The sequence below is a fragment of the Anabrus simplex genome, chromosome 2 (assembly GCF_040414725.1).
Source record: "Anabrus simplex isolate iqAnaSimp1 chromosome 2, ASM4041472v1, whole genome shotgun sequence".
Lineage (NCBI taxonomy): Eukaryota > Metazoa > Arthropoda > Insecta > Orthoptera > Tettigoniidae > Anabrus > Anabrus simplex.
The window spans coordinates 558,568,736-558,583,792 of NC_090266.1; the positions used below are offsets into that span (position 1 = coordinate 558,568,736).

At 37.3% G+C, this 15,057-nt stretch overlaps 1 protein-coding gene across 1 annotated transcript in view; it reads left to right on the top strand.

The window, feature by feature from the left end:
• The window catches only part of LOC136864224 (F-box only protein 30), a 199,263-nt gene that overhangs the window by 21,596 nt on the left and 162,610 nt on the right, over positions 1–15,057 (top strand). The window contains exon 2 of the mRNA XM_067140946.2: positions 11,581–12,043. Coding sequence (XP_066997047.2) covers positions 11,656–12,043 — 388 coding nt within the window. The 5' untranslated portion in view covers positions 11,581–11,655. The remainder of the gene's footprint in view (positions 1–11,580; positions 12,044–15,057) is intronic.

The window sequence follows — 15,057 nt, forward strand, 5'->3', positions numbered from 1 at the left end:
GAATTTTCACGACCGCATTGTAATTGAAACCTGGTATTTGTATTTGTACTAGTTACTAGAGAATTTACTTGTAATATACAAGACCATACTTTTGTGGAATAGGTCCCAGGAGACAAGGTAACAGCCAGCAAGCTGTATAGCGAGTAAGATCGCGAAACAATGTGAGACACTAACAAATTATGAAAACTGTATTCAGGTAAGGCACAAAGGCACAGATGTGAGTTATTACATGTCATACATTCTGGATGATATTCAGGTGTGGTGACTTTGGTGACAAGTCTAAAACTATGATCTTGGATCTTCTTTGAAACAACGCCTCTACTACTTCGGCATTAGTAATAGTGCTACTGGAGTAAGAGAATCAGCTGTCTAGGAATAGTCCTAGTCCGTTGCCCAGGAGACACCCTTTTACAGAACTGACGATTCTTTGTTGAATTTCAGGGTCAGCGAAGTCGATGGAGAACGCAAAATAATGGTCTTCCTCAAGGAAGTTGGCTAGCTCCCTTACTTTTCAATATATATTCCAACGACCAGCCACATCCACCTCATACTAAAAGCTTCCTATACGCTGATGATCTGGCCTTGGCTACTCAGAGTGAATGCTTTGAAAGAGTAGAAAACAATCTCGCTTTAGCATTGGATATTTTGTCTCACTACTGTGAGACCAATAATCTCAAAACAAATCCATCAAAAACTCAAGTATGTGCTTTCCTTCTGAAAAACAAACAAGCATCAAGGAAGCTGCAAGTGAATTGGAAGGACAAAGTCCTAGAATATAATTACTAATTACACACCGAAATACTTGGGTGTTACTTTGGACCATTCTCTAACTGACAGGGAGCACTGTTCAAACATCAAGGCAAAGGTCTCCTCTCGGAACTCCCTGCTCCGTAAAGTGACAGGTTCAGAGTGGGGCGCTCACCCTCATGCGGTAAGGACAACAGCCTTAGCACTTTGTTACTGAGCAGGGGGGTATGCTAGTCCCATTTGGTATAAATCTACACATGCCAGAAAGATCGATGTCGCCCTGGATGAAACATGCAGACATATTACAGGATGTCTGAAACCAACACCAACAGACAAACTGTACTCCCTTGCAGGAATAGCCCCTCCTGAGATCAGATGCGAAGTAGCTGCAAATGTGGAGAGGTGAAGGGCTTCTACCAACTCAGCCCACCCTCTACATGGACACAAACTACCACCAACTCGATTGAAGTCTAGGAACAGTTTTATGCACTCCTCATCCCCCGCTAGTGCAGATGCAAGGAAGAGCAGACTTCTGCTCTGGAATCAGAAGATCCCTTTTCATCCAGAACGCTTAAAATTGGAGGAAAAGCTTCCCCCTGGTCATGAAGAAACCTGGACTACATGGAAGGCACTGAACAGACTAAGAGCAGGCGTTGGAAGATCAAAGGACAATATGAAGAAATGGGGCCTCCTGTAGGGGGTTCAAGACCCTATGTGAATGCGGCGTGGTACAAACAACAAGGCACCTTATTAATTGCCCTCTATGCCCTGTTAAATGCACGGAACTTGATCTGGCACAGGCCAGTATCAGTGCTGTTAACGTGGCCAAATTCTGGGCCGATATGTTGTAAATAACTGTTTAATTTTATGTAATATTGTAATTTCATATATTTTATCTAATTTGCAATCTGTAATCTATATTGTGCTACTGACATAAAAACTTTGGCATTGTATACCTAATGGTTATCCTGTTGGAAAATGAATCCTTGGGGATAGCTTTCAGAGGCAAAAAGAAGTAATGCATTCTTCAAAATATCAGTATATTATGAGCAGTTAACAGGATGTGGATGTCTTGCAACATGGCAGCGACATCATGAAAGATCCAGCCCCAGGCAGTATATATAGGATAGGGCATATCTGGTTCCAGGCTCACAATAAGCTCTGACTGGGTTCTGCCAGTCAGTCGAGATGCATGTCTCATTGGAGAAGATGAAGCTTCCACAAGCTATCCTCTCCCAGCTGATGACTGAGGCTTCATGGTCCACAGCATTCTCCTCTGTCATGGCCTCTTACCCAATGGCTCTCTCTTTTTTTTTTTTTTCCCTGTTTGTTTTACGTCGCACCGACACAGATATGTCTTATGGCGACGATGGGACAGGAAAGGCCTAGGAATGGGAAGGAAGCGTCCGTGGCCTTAGTTAAGGTACAGCCCCAGCATTTGCCTGGTGTGAAAATGGGAAACCACGGAAAACCATCTTCAGGGCTGCCGACATTGGGGTTCGAACCCACTATCTCCCGAATACTGGATACTGGCCGCACTTAAGCGACTGCAGCTATCGAGCTCGGTAATGGCTTTCTGACTATGAAGATTATGAGGACTCATATGATTCATCCCTATATAGATCAGTGGTTCAGTGGAATGTAGGTCTTAGGCTCTCAAGATTGTGGGTTCAAACCTGGTAGAGGTAGTCACATTTTTGAAGGGCGGAGAAAAATCCATTCCATGCTGTATGTGGGCATGTAAAAGATCTCTGGTGAGATATTTGATGTTACCCGACAAAATTCATTAAAATCCCAACCATAGAATGCTTGTCTAGTAGAGTAGAACCTAACATCAGAATTGTCGTGCAGGCCTAGTTGGCGCCAAGTGAAAGTGCCTACACACTGATCAGAACATCTGTAGAATACCTCCATGTGTGTTTTTTGTACAGAAATCGTGTCGGCAGCTCTATCCTTACAATTTGATGAGTGTGTTTCTCTGCATGCATCACCAGTGACTTGTAGGAAAATGCTGCATCACTAGATGTCTAAACTGGTTGAGTGAAGCAAGTTCTACATAAATGTTTTCACAAGCACAGTTTTATGCATATTCACATGGCCAAATTTATTCAAACTTCTGCACACCCAGTACCATGAAAGATTCACATAGAGCATTTTAAGGAGCAGTTCTAAACGGTAACCTGTGCCCAGTGATGCACATAGCTGCTTTTGCAGGCGCAATGACTATATTTAGTCTTTAGCTAACCGGTAGAGTTACTGTATAATTCCATTTACTTAGGCAATAAGAATTTCGAGAGTGCACATTACACACAGGGGTTGGGAGAGATAAAGAGAGATCAATCTTAAAAGTTTTTTTTTTTTTTTTTTTTTTTTTTTTTTGCTAGGGGCTTTACGTCGTGTCGACACAGATAGGTCTTATGGCGGCGGTGGGATAGGAAAGGGCTATGAGTTGGAAGGAAGCGGCCGTGGCCTTAATTAAGGTACAGCCCCAGCATTTACCTGGTGTGAAAATGGGAAACCACGGAAAACCACTTTCAAGGCTGCCGATAGTGGGATTCGAACCTACTATCTCCCGGATGCAAGCTCACAGCCGCGTGCCTCTACGCGCACGGCCAACTCGCCCGGTAATCTAAAAAGTAATAGTTTGTTATGCATGTCTCATCCTTGAATGTAAATTGATATTTTTACACTAGCTTAAGTACCTGCTCTTCCCTAAGGTTGTGGAAAGGTTATGAAAATAGCTCTTAAGCATGAACTAAGGAACACTGCATGCAAGTAATCATATTAGGTTTCTCAAAATGGGAGGGAGAAGGAGAAATCAATCTAAAAAGTAAAAATAAAAGCTTGTTACCGGTATGCATTTCTCATTCGTTTCATGTAGAACCAGCACCCTTGGATATTACTGCACTATCTTAAGGAATTATTTTACATACAGTATAACCCTGATTTTGCATGACCTCGATTTAGCGTAGACCCGCATTTAACGGGGAAAAAAAATTTCCAGTCCCGAAAATTATTCTATAAGATCAATGTAATTTTATATTCGACTTAACGTAATTCACAATAGGGCAAAACCCGCATTTAGTGTTGAAGAAAATGTTACAATTCTCAAATATTTATTTCTATTTGTTTTGGTTATGGGATGTTAAGAACTTATGAAAAAGACGTCATAGCTTGCTAAGGATGATTCAAGGCAGAAGAGGAATTTAGAGCACGGGCGCTTAAGGCTAAAGTGAGATATTGGACTTGGATACACATCCGACCACGGCCGCTGTACTAGAAGAGAACCCCCGTTTTAATGACGTTATTATAACCTTCGAATATTCCTATATTAATCTGTGCAGTATCCGTCTGTTACAACGAGAACCCTTTTACTGATTCATCCGTTATTACGGGCAAATTCGGGCGTGTTAGTTTTCATCCGTTATCAGTATTCATGCACCCTACACCAGCGTTTATATAGAATGCAATTGATCACCTTCGGTAATGATTCCTCGCTACACGCAAGTGAGTCAACCTTGAGTGAGACTGCTCACAACTCCGACTGGTGTAAACAAACATCGGGATAACATGTTTTCGCAATGAGTTTACTCTTTAGAAATGAAGGCTGAAGTAAACGATTGCTTAATTTTAATACTATGTAATGAAATAAAATAAGAATATGATACTTCTCCTTCTCAAGATTCATTATTCTACATGGAAATATGTTTTCATAATAGAGTAGAATCCCTGTTTAACGTTTTTACAGGGACCTGATTTTTTAAACCGTAAATGGGGTGGTTACCTTAAATCGAGGTTTTAGTTCAGGTTTCATACCGATTTTACTGTGTTTTTGTGTGAGTTTGGTATCTTTCCCAACTTTTATGCAAAATGATGTATAACGTTATAAGAACCTTAAACCAAAATGCATTCACCGACACAAATCTGTCAAAATAAAGCACAAACCGTAACTACAGTACAGTGTGTAAGGTAGATACCTCTTTGTTTTATTGCTGTCACTGTGTAAATAATGCATGATGGTACAGTTTATGTTAATACAGGTAAAGATCTTTGGAAAAGGTGTGCTTTTTACTGAAACCTCAATTTAAGGTAACCCCCCAATTACGGTTTAAAAAATCAGGTCCCTGTAAAAACATTAAATAGGGGTTCTACTGTATTATGAAAACATATTTCCATGTAGAATAATAACATTTTCACTACAAATTTACATGGGAACAGCCTTTCTGAAATTTAACAAGACGCGAAAGTACATAACCTAACCTCTGAAATTAGTTATGCTCACCGCTGTATCTTGAGAAGGACAAGTATCACATTCTGAATTTTTTAACCTTAAATGGGGGTAGAATTATTTAGTTTATTTTCCGGGTTGAACCGTGTTGTTGTTTTCTGTATATTACGTACAGTTTGCCGACGTTTCGAATACATTGCAGTATTCTTTGTCAAGGCGACTGAAATACCTCTACTCGATCCGAGGTTATCAGTCTCCCATGAAAGAAACTAGCTGTAGTACCTGTCCTTGATAGGACATTCATATAGAATGTGCTAAGTTATCTAACTCCCCAACTACTTTCTTCCAATATTCAGGCATGCTGTTTTATTTGGGATACAGAAGTAATACCATCTATCGGAGATGAGTGGCAGCAGAAGAGAGAAATCACATCGCAACAATGGTCGATGTAATGTTCTTTTTCATTGGTTTTATGAGCATTCGATATTGTAGGCCTTCACATTTAGTTTTCTGCCGGCTATGAGATATTAGACCATCTAATGTAAAGGGAGTCCTTACTTTCATGGCCCCTTCTTGTCGTAGGCCCCTTTCACACGATCCACTGCTTTCCACGCCACTCCACTTCTCAGACACACTGTTTTTCCTTGCTGTCCACTTCTGGCAACTTTCCGGCAACTTCTAGTTCCCACCACATCTTTTGCGTCTCATTTTGACTTTGGACTATGGATGTGAATGTTACCCTTGAGATTTATATTCTTGTGAAAAGAAGATTGAGGAGAAAGAAGGGTACTAGGGTTCATTGGGTCCATCCATTGAATTCATATCATCTAGAACAAGGATCTCAGTTTTCTTCTAGATGAATGTACAAGTGATCCAATAAAGTTCTTTTACTTTTGTATGAGTGGAAATTTGTTTGATGAATTGTTGTCTATTCTTGAAGGAAGATTGCAGCAACTCCAACATGAGAAAATGTATTCCACCGACATTTTGAGACAAAAACTTTGGCACACTATATTGACTGTCCAAACGACTGATTTAGTGAGCTACCAGTACGGCTTTGCTACCTATACTTAATTTCTGTAAATAAAACACTGGTAGTTCTCACGAATAAGAAAGTGTTATGTAATTTAATTGGAAACAATCTTTTGAAATAAAGACTGCCAAAAACCTTTTTAATTATTTTTTCAATGGCCTATATTATTGTAATATTGAATGAATAGTTAACATATAACACATACAATATTATTGTACTTACCAACTTCTCTCTTTTTGGAGTCGTCCAGTTCAGCAAAATTTGGAATCACTTCTTGGGAAACTTAATTCCACATTTTAAGTTTTCTATTTTATTTGAATATTCTGTCGTTTGTAAATCCCACAGACAAGGACAATTTTGTATTTCTATTATTAAATTTTCAGCATCTACGAATGGAACCAACATTTTGAAACAAAATATTCAAATTTGTGGCGCACACAATGTTGACCACCTGAATGAACGAATCTGATTTAGTGAGCTTCCGGTCACCAAGAGTGGAAGACACTTCAGGCCGGTTGACAGCAGCCTGCAGTTGACGAGAGTAGAGGGAGATTAGCCACACGAAGCGTCTCGTGTGAATGCTACGGACCCCTTTCTACACCTCTGGTGGAGTGGAGTGGCGTGGAAAGCAGTGGATCATGTGAAAGGGGATTATTCTTCAAGCAATCGCTCCTTTACGATTTTTTCCACTTTTTATAAACATATTCACAAATCTCCTTGTCGCTACGGACCGGTGATCAAGCGGTTTTACACCTGAAGACAATCATGACAAAAACCATGACAGTTAACATGATTAAACGATATTTCCATGTTAGCAGTGCTCAGCATTGATATGGACTAAGCAACAAAAGTCTAAATTTGTGAATTCTATTATCATAGTTGGTATGGTAAAACTATATAATACATAAATGATTGGAACATTCATTCTCTATAACTTTTGTTATGTAATACTTTTCGATAGGACCAACAACTTACGTATTTACAAATTCAATTGTAGGCACCTTCCCCTAAACTACCGTTTCATCCAGTGTGAATAAAAATTATTTATAGCCTAGACTGTAGTAAATTATTCCCAGACTTTACATACAGATTATTATTAAATTATGTTCACCCATTTTCTCGTGGTTCGGCGTTGATATGGACTTGACAACAAAAAATCGAAATTCTTGAATATCCCTGTTATCGTAGTCAGTATGTTAAAAATGTATAAGACATAAATGATCAGGAATTTAATTATATATAACTTTAGTTATGTAGTATTTATCAAGGGGACCACTAATAACATAAATATTTGAGAATTAAATTTTAGGCCTTCCCCTAAACTACCATTTCATTCAGCATAAATAAAATCATTTATAGCCTAGATCAGGGCTGTCCAACGTTCGTTTGTACTCAGGCACATTCACATGATAAGGGTAAGCGGGCGCAGGTTATGATTCCATTAATTTGGTACTACTGCTATAGGTACTACAACAAATAATAATAATAATAATAATAATAATAATAATAATAATAATATTAAATCTACAGTTAACAAATATATGAAATTATACAGTTTTTACTTACATAATTAATGTGAAATTTGTCATTGCATGCTCGTGGCAAGTTGAGGAAAATCTGGTGTGTAACTGGAACAGGCTGCTCTTAACGTGTCATCCAGGTGTGAGTGTCAGGCAGGATCAGTTTTTGTTTTTTAATATGTTCTTAGTCGAAAACACAACTTCACAAAGACGTTGAACCAAAACAGGAGAACATTTTTCAGAGCAACACCGCAGACAATGGGATATTTCTTATCGTCCACCAGAATCCAGCAATTGCCACATGTTGCGTGGCGTGATTTCTAAGAAAGGTCTGACTGAAGATTTAAATTTCCATTTCTATTTTTTCAGGATTATCATTTTTGAAGATTTCAAACACCTTACCTCCAAGCTCATAAACATCAACAGAAGCAAAGGAATTATCAACAAACATGATCACTGGTTCAAGCATTGAAAACTGGCTGAATGTGCTACCAAATTCGGACCCAAGAAAATCAAGATGTTTGACAAGAGATGAAAAATCGCGCTTGCTGCCATTTACTGTTTCTGCCATACATTTCAAACTTGGAAAATGTGAAAGCAAATTTCTATTTAAATGAACAATCCATAACTTTAGTTTCTTTTCAAATGCATTAACAATACTTATCATATCAAAAATGAGCCCACTGCTACACTGGGGCAAAACGCTGGTAACTTCACGATTGAAAAAGCCTAAAGAGCTTAAATGTTTTCAATACTTATCATACCTGAAATATTATGGTATTTTCCTTGTAATTTGAGATTTAAGTCATTTAATTTAGAGGTGATGTTTGCCAGGAAGGCTAAATCTATTAGTCATGATATATCATCAAGTTCATAATGATACATACAGTATTGCCCAGGAGATGATTTCATAAAGTCTCGTATCTCATCCAACAGACTGCAGAACCATGCAAGTGTTTTCCCTCTACTAAGCCACCTTACTTCTGCATGAGGAATGATGTTGCCATACTCAGAATCTGATATATACTTATAATATTTTTGAAGAATCGGTGACGAGTAGAAGACTATCTTATATAATTCATGACTTGAGTTACGATTTTCATGATGTGATTGAACTTTAAAACCTTTGCGCATAAAGTTTCTTGGTGAATAATACAATAAGAAAGAAATTTTGGAAATGATTCATCTTTACCACAAAGAGAAAGAAATTCCTTATTTCTACCAGTCATAGACGGTGTCCGCAACAAGCTTGGAATGTGGCAATTTAATATCCTTGGTAAATTTAAGGAACGCATTAAATATGTCTTCTCCCCTAGTACGTCCATGAAGTGGCAATAGTTTAAAGACACTGGGTTGTGACAATGGCTTATTTTTTACAATTGACTGAGCAAATTTTAAAGACATTTCTGTTATTTCAGTTTGGTCAATGGTTCATTTTACACTAAACAAAGATCTAACCTTTCTAATCCACCTGCTAACAATAGATATGAAATATTATTGTCTGATTTTATACAGGGTGTTCGAAAACAAGGTCACAGAAAACAGTTCTAGTATATACATTTCTCAAGTTTGGTACACTTTTCTGAAAACTTTCTTGTCAAGGATATTTAATTTTTTCCTAGAATGTAAAGAACATGTACCTTGACAAAATGAACGGATTGATTTTTCTGGAATAATTATTTTGAGCTGTTTAAAAAACGAACTCAAAACAATTTTTTGCCTCTAAAATGTATGATTTTTTAAATTTATGAATAGAAAATATGAGGATTAAAATATATTTCTGTTTATTCTATAAATCTACATGGTTACTATCACATTACAAAAGATCAGACCTGTAACTTAAGTAGTTCCTGAGAAAAGTAAACCAGAATCTCTAAAAATATTAACTTGCAGGAAAGTGCAAAAAAACTAAATGCATGTGCGTCGTGGCCTGCTCACTATTATTCAAAGCATTCCAGCACAATAATCTCCTTGTTTTAATGATTCCTGGTCTTCTCTCTTCCTCTTAAGGCTCATAGGACCATGACTTTTAGGTCTACATATAAAGTAAATATTATCAGTTTTAGTTACTCATATCACGTCAATTATTTCATCTCATTAATTCCTCTGATGAGGTTGATGTCAGGAAGGGCCTGTGATCGTAAAAACTTGCTACGGACATTCGTCCCACTTCATGCTCTACTCCGTAGAGAATAGGGATAAGGATATTGTATATTATCATATATGCAGTATTGAGACAAAAGAACTTAATGGCCAGTCATTTGTCTCTGTCAGTTGAGCAGTAGGCCTACCACACAGTAAACCTGAGTAAACCTGATCACTGCTTTAATTTGAATTATTGTCTTGTGCCACCAACTTCCCTGCTACCGGTGTGTCGTCATTCAAAATGTCATCTTCACTGCCATCAAGAGCATGCGAGGTTCCGTCTTTTTGAAACTTTTAAAAATAGTTTCGTTCCTGAGTGTAGAGTTCAACAGTAAAATGAAAATGTTAAAGGTCCACCTTTTCAATACCATGAATGTTTATGATGTGAATATATATGACATAACGTCTAGAGAAGGTTGGTACTAGTTTCGGCACTCATTGCGCGTCATCAGCCAACAAATCAATTGAGCAAAATGCAACTTATCGAATAGCAATATATGACACATGATAGCACCCACAAGACAAATGTTAAACTATGACTAGTTGAAATATAAAACACATGACAGCAAATACAAGGATTAATGTTGAAAGCTAAATTGTCAAAAGTTAAAACAATGAAATCAAAACACAGAAGGTAACAATAGAATGTTGAAAGCTAAATTGTCAAAAGTTAAAACAATTGTTACTATTGTTTATCAAGACTCAACAACTGGGATACCTTCTCAAAAATGTTATGTTTTACAGCCAGACACACCACATCATTTCAACTGGTTATAATCTAACAGTGACTTTATAGGTGCTGTCATATGTTTTAGATGGTTATACGCATCATACCCTCATCATTTTAATGTTACATTTAAAATTTGCCTTAGTTGGTGCATTTAAATGTTATGTTCTACAAATCTCAAGCTGGACTACTTTCTCATGTTCCTAAATAGTTTGTCTACTCCTTTGTCCCGTTTCTTGATATGGGGTCAGGAATGAGATGAGATGAATTTATATTGCATGTTTTATGGCTATATGCCCTTCGTGTTTCCAACATCAGTTAAAGAGCTAATGAAGATGAAATGAATGATAGTGAATGAAATTGGGTAAGGAGGTGGAAGCAATCAGCTGTGCCCTATGATAGGAACTGACCTGGCATTTGCCTGGAAGTGTAAACTGGAAACCATAGAAAACCATTCTCAGGAGAGCCGACGATGGGGTTCGAACCCACGCGTCTCCCGAATGCAGAGCTTGGCTCCAGAGCCGTAGCACGTTAACACGCATGGCCACTCCACTTGATCATGTTCCTAAATAAATATCTCAATTTGATGTAGTAAAAATACCTCCATCTTTATATGGGCATAGTAAACATAAAGGTGAGCGCTGTGCTCACTAGTGCGTAACGGTGCATGTAAAGACCTAGCGAGTAATGCCGGTTTAAGCTAGTTTTAAGTTTACTTCATTTTCATACTACTGTAAGTGATGATTGCCACCGGGATACTTCCTAGTTGTGATACATCTGATAATAATAATAATAATAATAATAATAATAATAATAACAACACTCAGATGCACTAACTGTGATCTGATGTCATTACTCAGCACCTTCCATACTGTCACAGTCATAAATGAGACTAGACTTGGGTGGAAATTACGTTTTGTTCTGACCTGTGCCAAGAGACAATTGAATAAATACTGTATCTATCGGATAGCAGCAGGTGGATAGTTGCTATATATTCAAATATGTCGTGGGTTGATGATCAAAGTTCCACTTGTCTTTGAAATTAATTATACATGCAGACTATGTTTTTTCAAAACTCTATTATTTTATAGGTTTACTATCCTTTGTGTATGTCCTTGTAAGGAATTTGATAGAAAAAATTGAGTCTACTAATAGTATTAACATTTTTCTTAAATTACAGATTGCTGTTCAACATTCAAAAATCAGGTTTCAATACCGTTAAAGTTGCTGGTGTTAAGATCAACTATCGTTAAATATGGAAGAATATCCGAGTGGAAAGGAGAAGGATATTCTACATCCGCATTGCAAGAATTGTATCAAGACGTCACGTTGTTTTCTCAAACCAATTCCTGATGAAAGTTGTGAGATAATAAGTTGTGCAATGAAATGTGGATTTAGATTTCATGCTTGTAAGTCCGAAGAACATTCATTACTCTGTGCTAATGAGAAGGTCCCATGCATCAATGCGGTGTATGGGTGTCCATTCAAGTTGCTTCGTCATCAGCGAGCCAGACATTTGGAAACGTGCCCTGCCAGTGTGGTGGTCTGCACCATGGAGTGGAATCGGTGGCCGTTATCTACCAGGGAACGACAAATGAGCACTTCATCCCATAGAGAGAATCCTCCTGTGGAATCTCAATTAGGTAGCCATATTTCTTTACCTTTTTAAAATTACCATATGTTCTTGGGTATTGGTCCCAATTGTATTTTCCCTACCTTTTGTTCAATTTCTTTTTTGAAAAGTGAACTTCTCTCATAATTTCCCTGCCCTAATTTGTTTTTAAAGTAAAACCTCTCTTGTTTGATTTTTTGTTTCAAAAACCAAACTTTTCTCATTATTTCCCAGTCCTAATTTGTTTATAAAGTAAAAGGTTTTGCAGGTTGTAGTCTGTGGTTATGCATGGATTTCTATTTCCCTGCTATGTTTGCACTCAGAATAACTGGATAAACAGAAACTATTATTAATCCCTATGAGCACTAATAGCCTATTTATAACAATTTTCTCTACCTGTAAACAGTCCTCAGTTACTTCCTGTCTAGCATTGCATGTATATCCTTTTGTGCAATAGTGAGCGATTGATAACTGATACGTGATAATGCGTTATGGTACTTTTTTGAGGAATTTCTACCTTTACAATACTGATTAATTTATTCCTTTCAGAATAATAATAATAATGAATTGTAGTACATGTTCAGTCTTTCATAAGACATCTTCAACTATCAAAATACAAAAATTGAGAACAAGGATATATTTAATAATGAAAAAATTATCAGGTTACCAATATAATAAAAAAACAAACAAAATATTAATAAAGCATTTAAAACAGTAATAATTCCACTGTATTTTACAATCCTCATAATGTTAATAACATTATTACTAGATGTTAGGCCCCTTTAAAACAACAAGCATCATCATCGTCATCATCATCATCACTAAATTAATAAAATCTGGAGTATACAAATTAAAGTGTACCCAATGTGATTAGTATCAACATGCTGACTTCAACCATTCATTCTCATCAGTCGAACAAGATCTATCCATTCTTCAAATAGCTAACAAAAGTATTCTCATAAAGGTCTTTGAGAATATTTTTATTAATATAGACCAAAGGAATATAACCCAAGTGGTAAACTGAATGAAATATCTGAAAGTATGAACATCCTTCTTCAAGAGATCATTAATACTTTTTTCATTAACACCACAACAACTACACACAAACTACATACTCCCACTTCACTTTCACACTCCCTTCAACACCCTCACTTGTTCACCTACAAGCTTGCCACTCCAAGCGTGTGATCAGCTGTCCACAGTTCAACATAAGGCTGCACAGAGGCTGATCGTGCTAATGTAAGACTGATGAGGATGTGAGTACTCAGATCATATAATTTCACCTAGAATCGCATAAACTGTTTAGATCTCTTAAAATAAAAATATTTTTCTATTCTTTCACAGACTTCTTCTGTTTTAACATCTTTAATGAAACAAAGCCAGGCAATTCAGCTTGTGAACATTTTGAGAGAAGTTCCTCTTAGGAATAGTCCAATTCAGTCAGCTTTCACTACAAGAATTACAGCCTTTCAATAAAGTGTTGGACTTATATTTTAAAACTTGCTGCTTCAACCATAGAGTTAGTAAATAATACACTAGAGGTAGCATTGGCGCCACCGTCTACGAGAGAATCACTGCAGCGAGCGGAGCATGTTGAAATCGCAGCTGTTTGGCAAAAAGCTCACTCCGCCGTACTCATCAATGCAAATTGGGGACTTTTAAAACTGTGTGGATATAGATACGGTTTAAATTTCTTACATGTAAACATTCTCAGGTACTACAGTATACTTGCGATGCTTCTCTCCAGTAAAAAAGAAAGCCCTAAAAGCATAAATACAGGATAAATGCGTGATAAAAGAGGGCAGTGTTCAGTTGCAGTTAATAATACAAAATCAATTTGCTGTTCATACTAAGTCTTCTAACAACATACGTTAAGAAGGAGGGCACGTATATTTCATTATCTTTTGTGTAAATGGCCAGGAATTTGGTATAATTCTGCCCATTGACCGAAAATGTGCTCTCTCGTACGAAGCGGATGAGAGAGTTTTTAGGCCTAACAGCGTTGGCGAGATTATCGGGTAAAGTAGACAAAATATTGTCATCGTCGGTTTAGAAGCTGGCTTTCTGAGCCCAGGTTGGCAGGTTCGAGCCTGACTCAGTACGGTTATACTTAAAGACGCTCAAATACGTCAGCCTCTTGTAGATAAATTTACCGGCACATGAAAAATTTCCCGTAGGAAAAAATTCCGACACCTCAGCGTCTCTGAAAACCGCGTAAGTAGGTAGTGGGACGTAAATCCATTATTATTATTATTATTATTATTATTATTATTATTGTTATTATTATTATTATTATTATTATTATTATTATTATTATTATTATTATTATTATAAACTCCATTGTCATAAGGCAGCAGGAATAGATGAAATTAGACCTGAAATGGTGAAGTACAGTGGGAAGGCAGGGATGAAATGGCTTCATAGAGTAGTAAAATTAGCCTGGAGTGTTAGTAAGGTACCTTCAGATTGGACAAAAGCAGTAATTGCACCTATCTATAAGCAAGGGAACAGGAAGGCTTGCAACAACTATCGAGGTATGTAATTGATCAGTATACTAGGCAAAGTATTCACTGGCATCCTGGAAGGGAGGGTGCGATCAGTTGTTGAGAGGAAGCTGGATGAAAACCAGTGTGGTTTCAGACCACAGAGAGGCTGTCAGGATCAGATTTTCAGTATGCGCCAGGTAATTGAAAAATTCTACGAGAGGAATAGGCAGTTGTGTTTATGTTTCGTAGATATAGAGAAAGCATATGACAGGGTACCGAGGGAAAAGATGTTCGCCATACTGGGGGAATATGGAATTAAATGTAGATTATTAAAATCAATCAAAGGCATTTATGTTGACAATTGGGCTTCAGTGAGAATTGATGGTAGAATGAGTTCTTGGTTCAGGGTACTTACAGGAGTTAGACAAGGCTGTAATCTTTCACCTTTGCTTTTCGTAGTTTACATGGATCATCTGCTGAAAGGTATAAAATGGCAGGGAGGGATTCAGTTAGGTGGAAATGTAGTAAGCAGTTTGGCCTATGCTGACGACTTGATCTT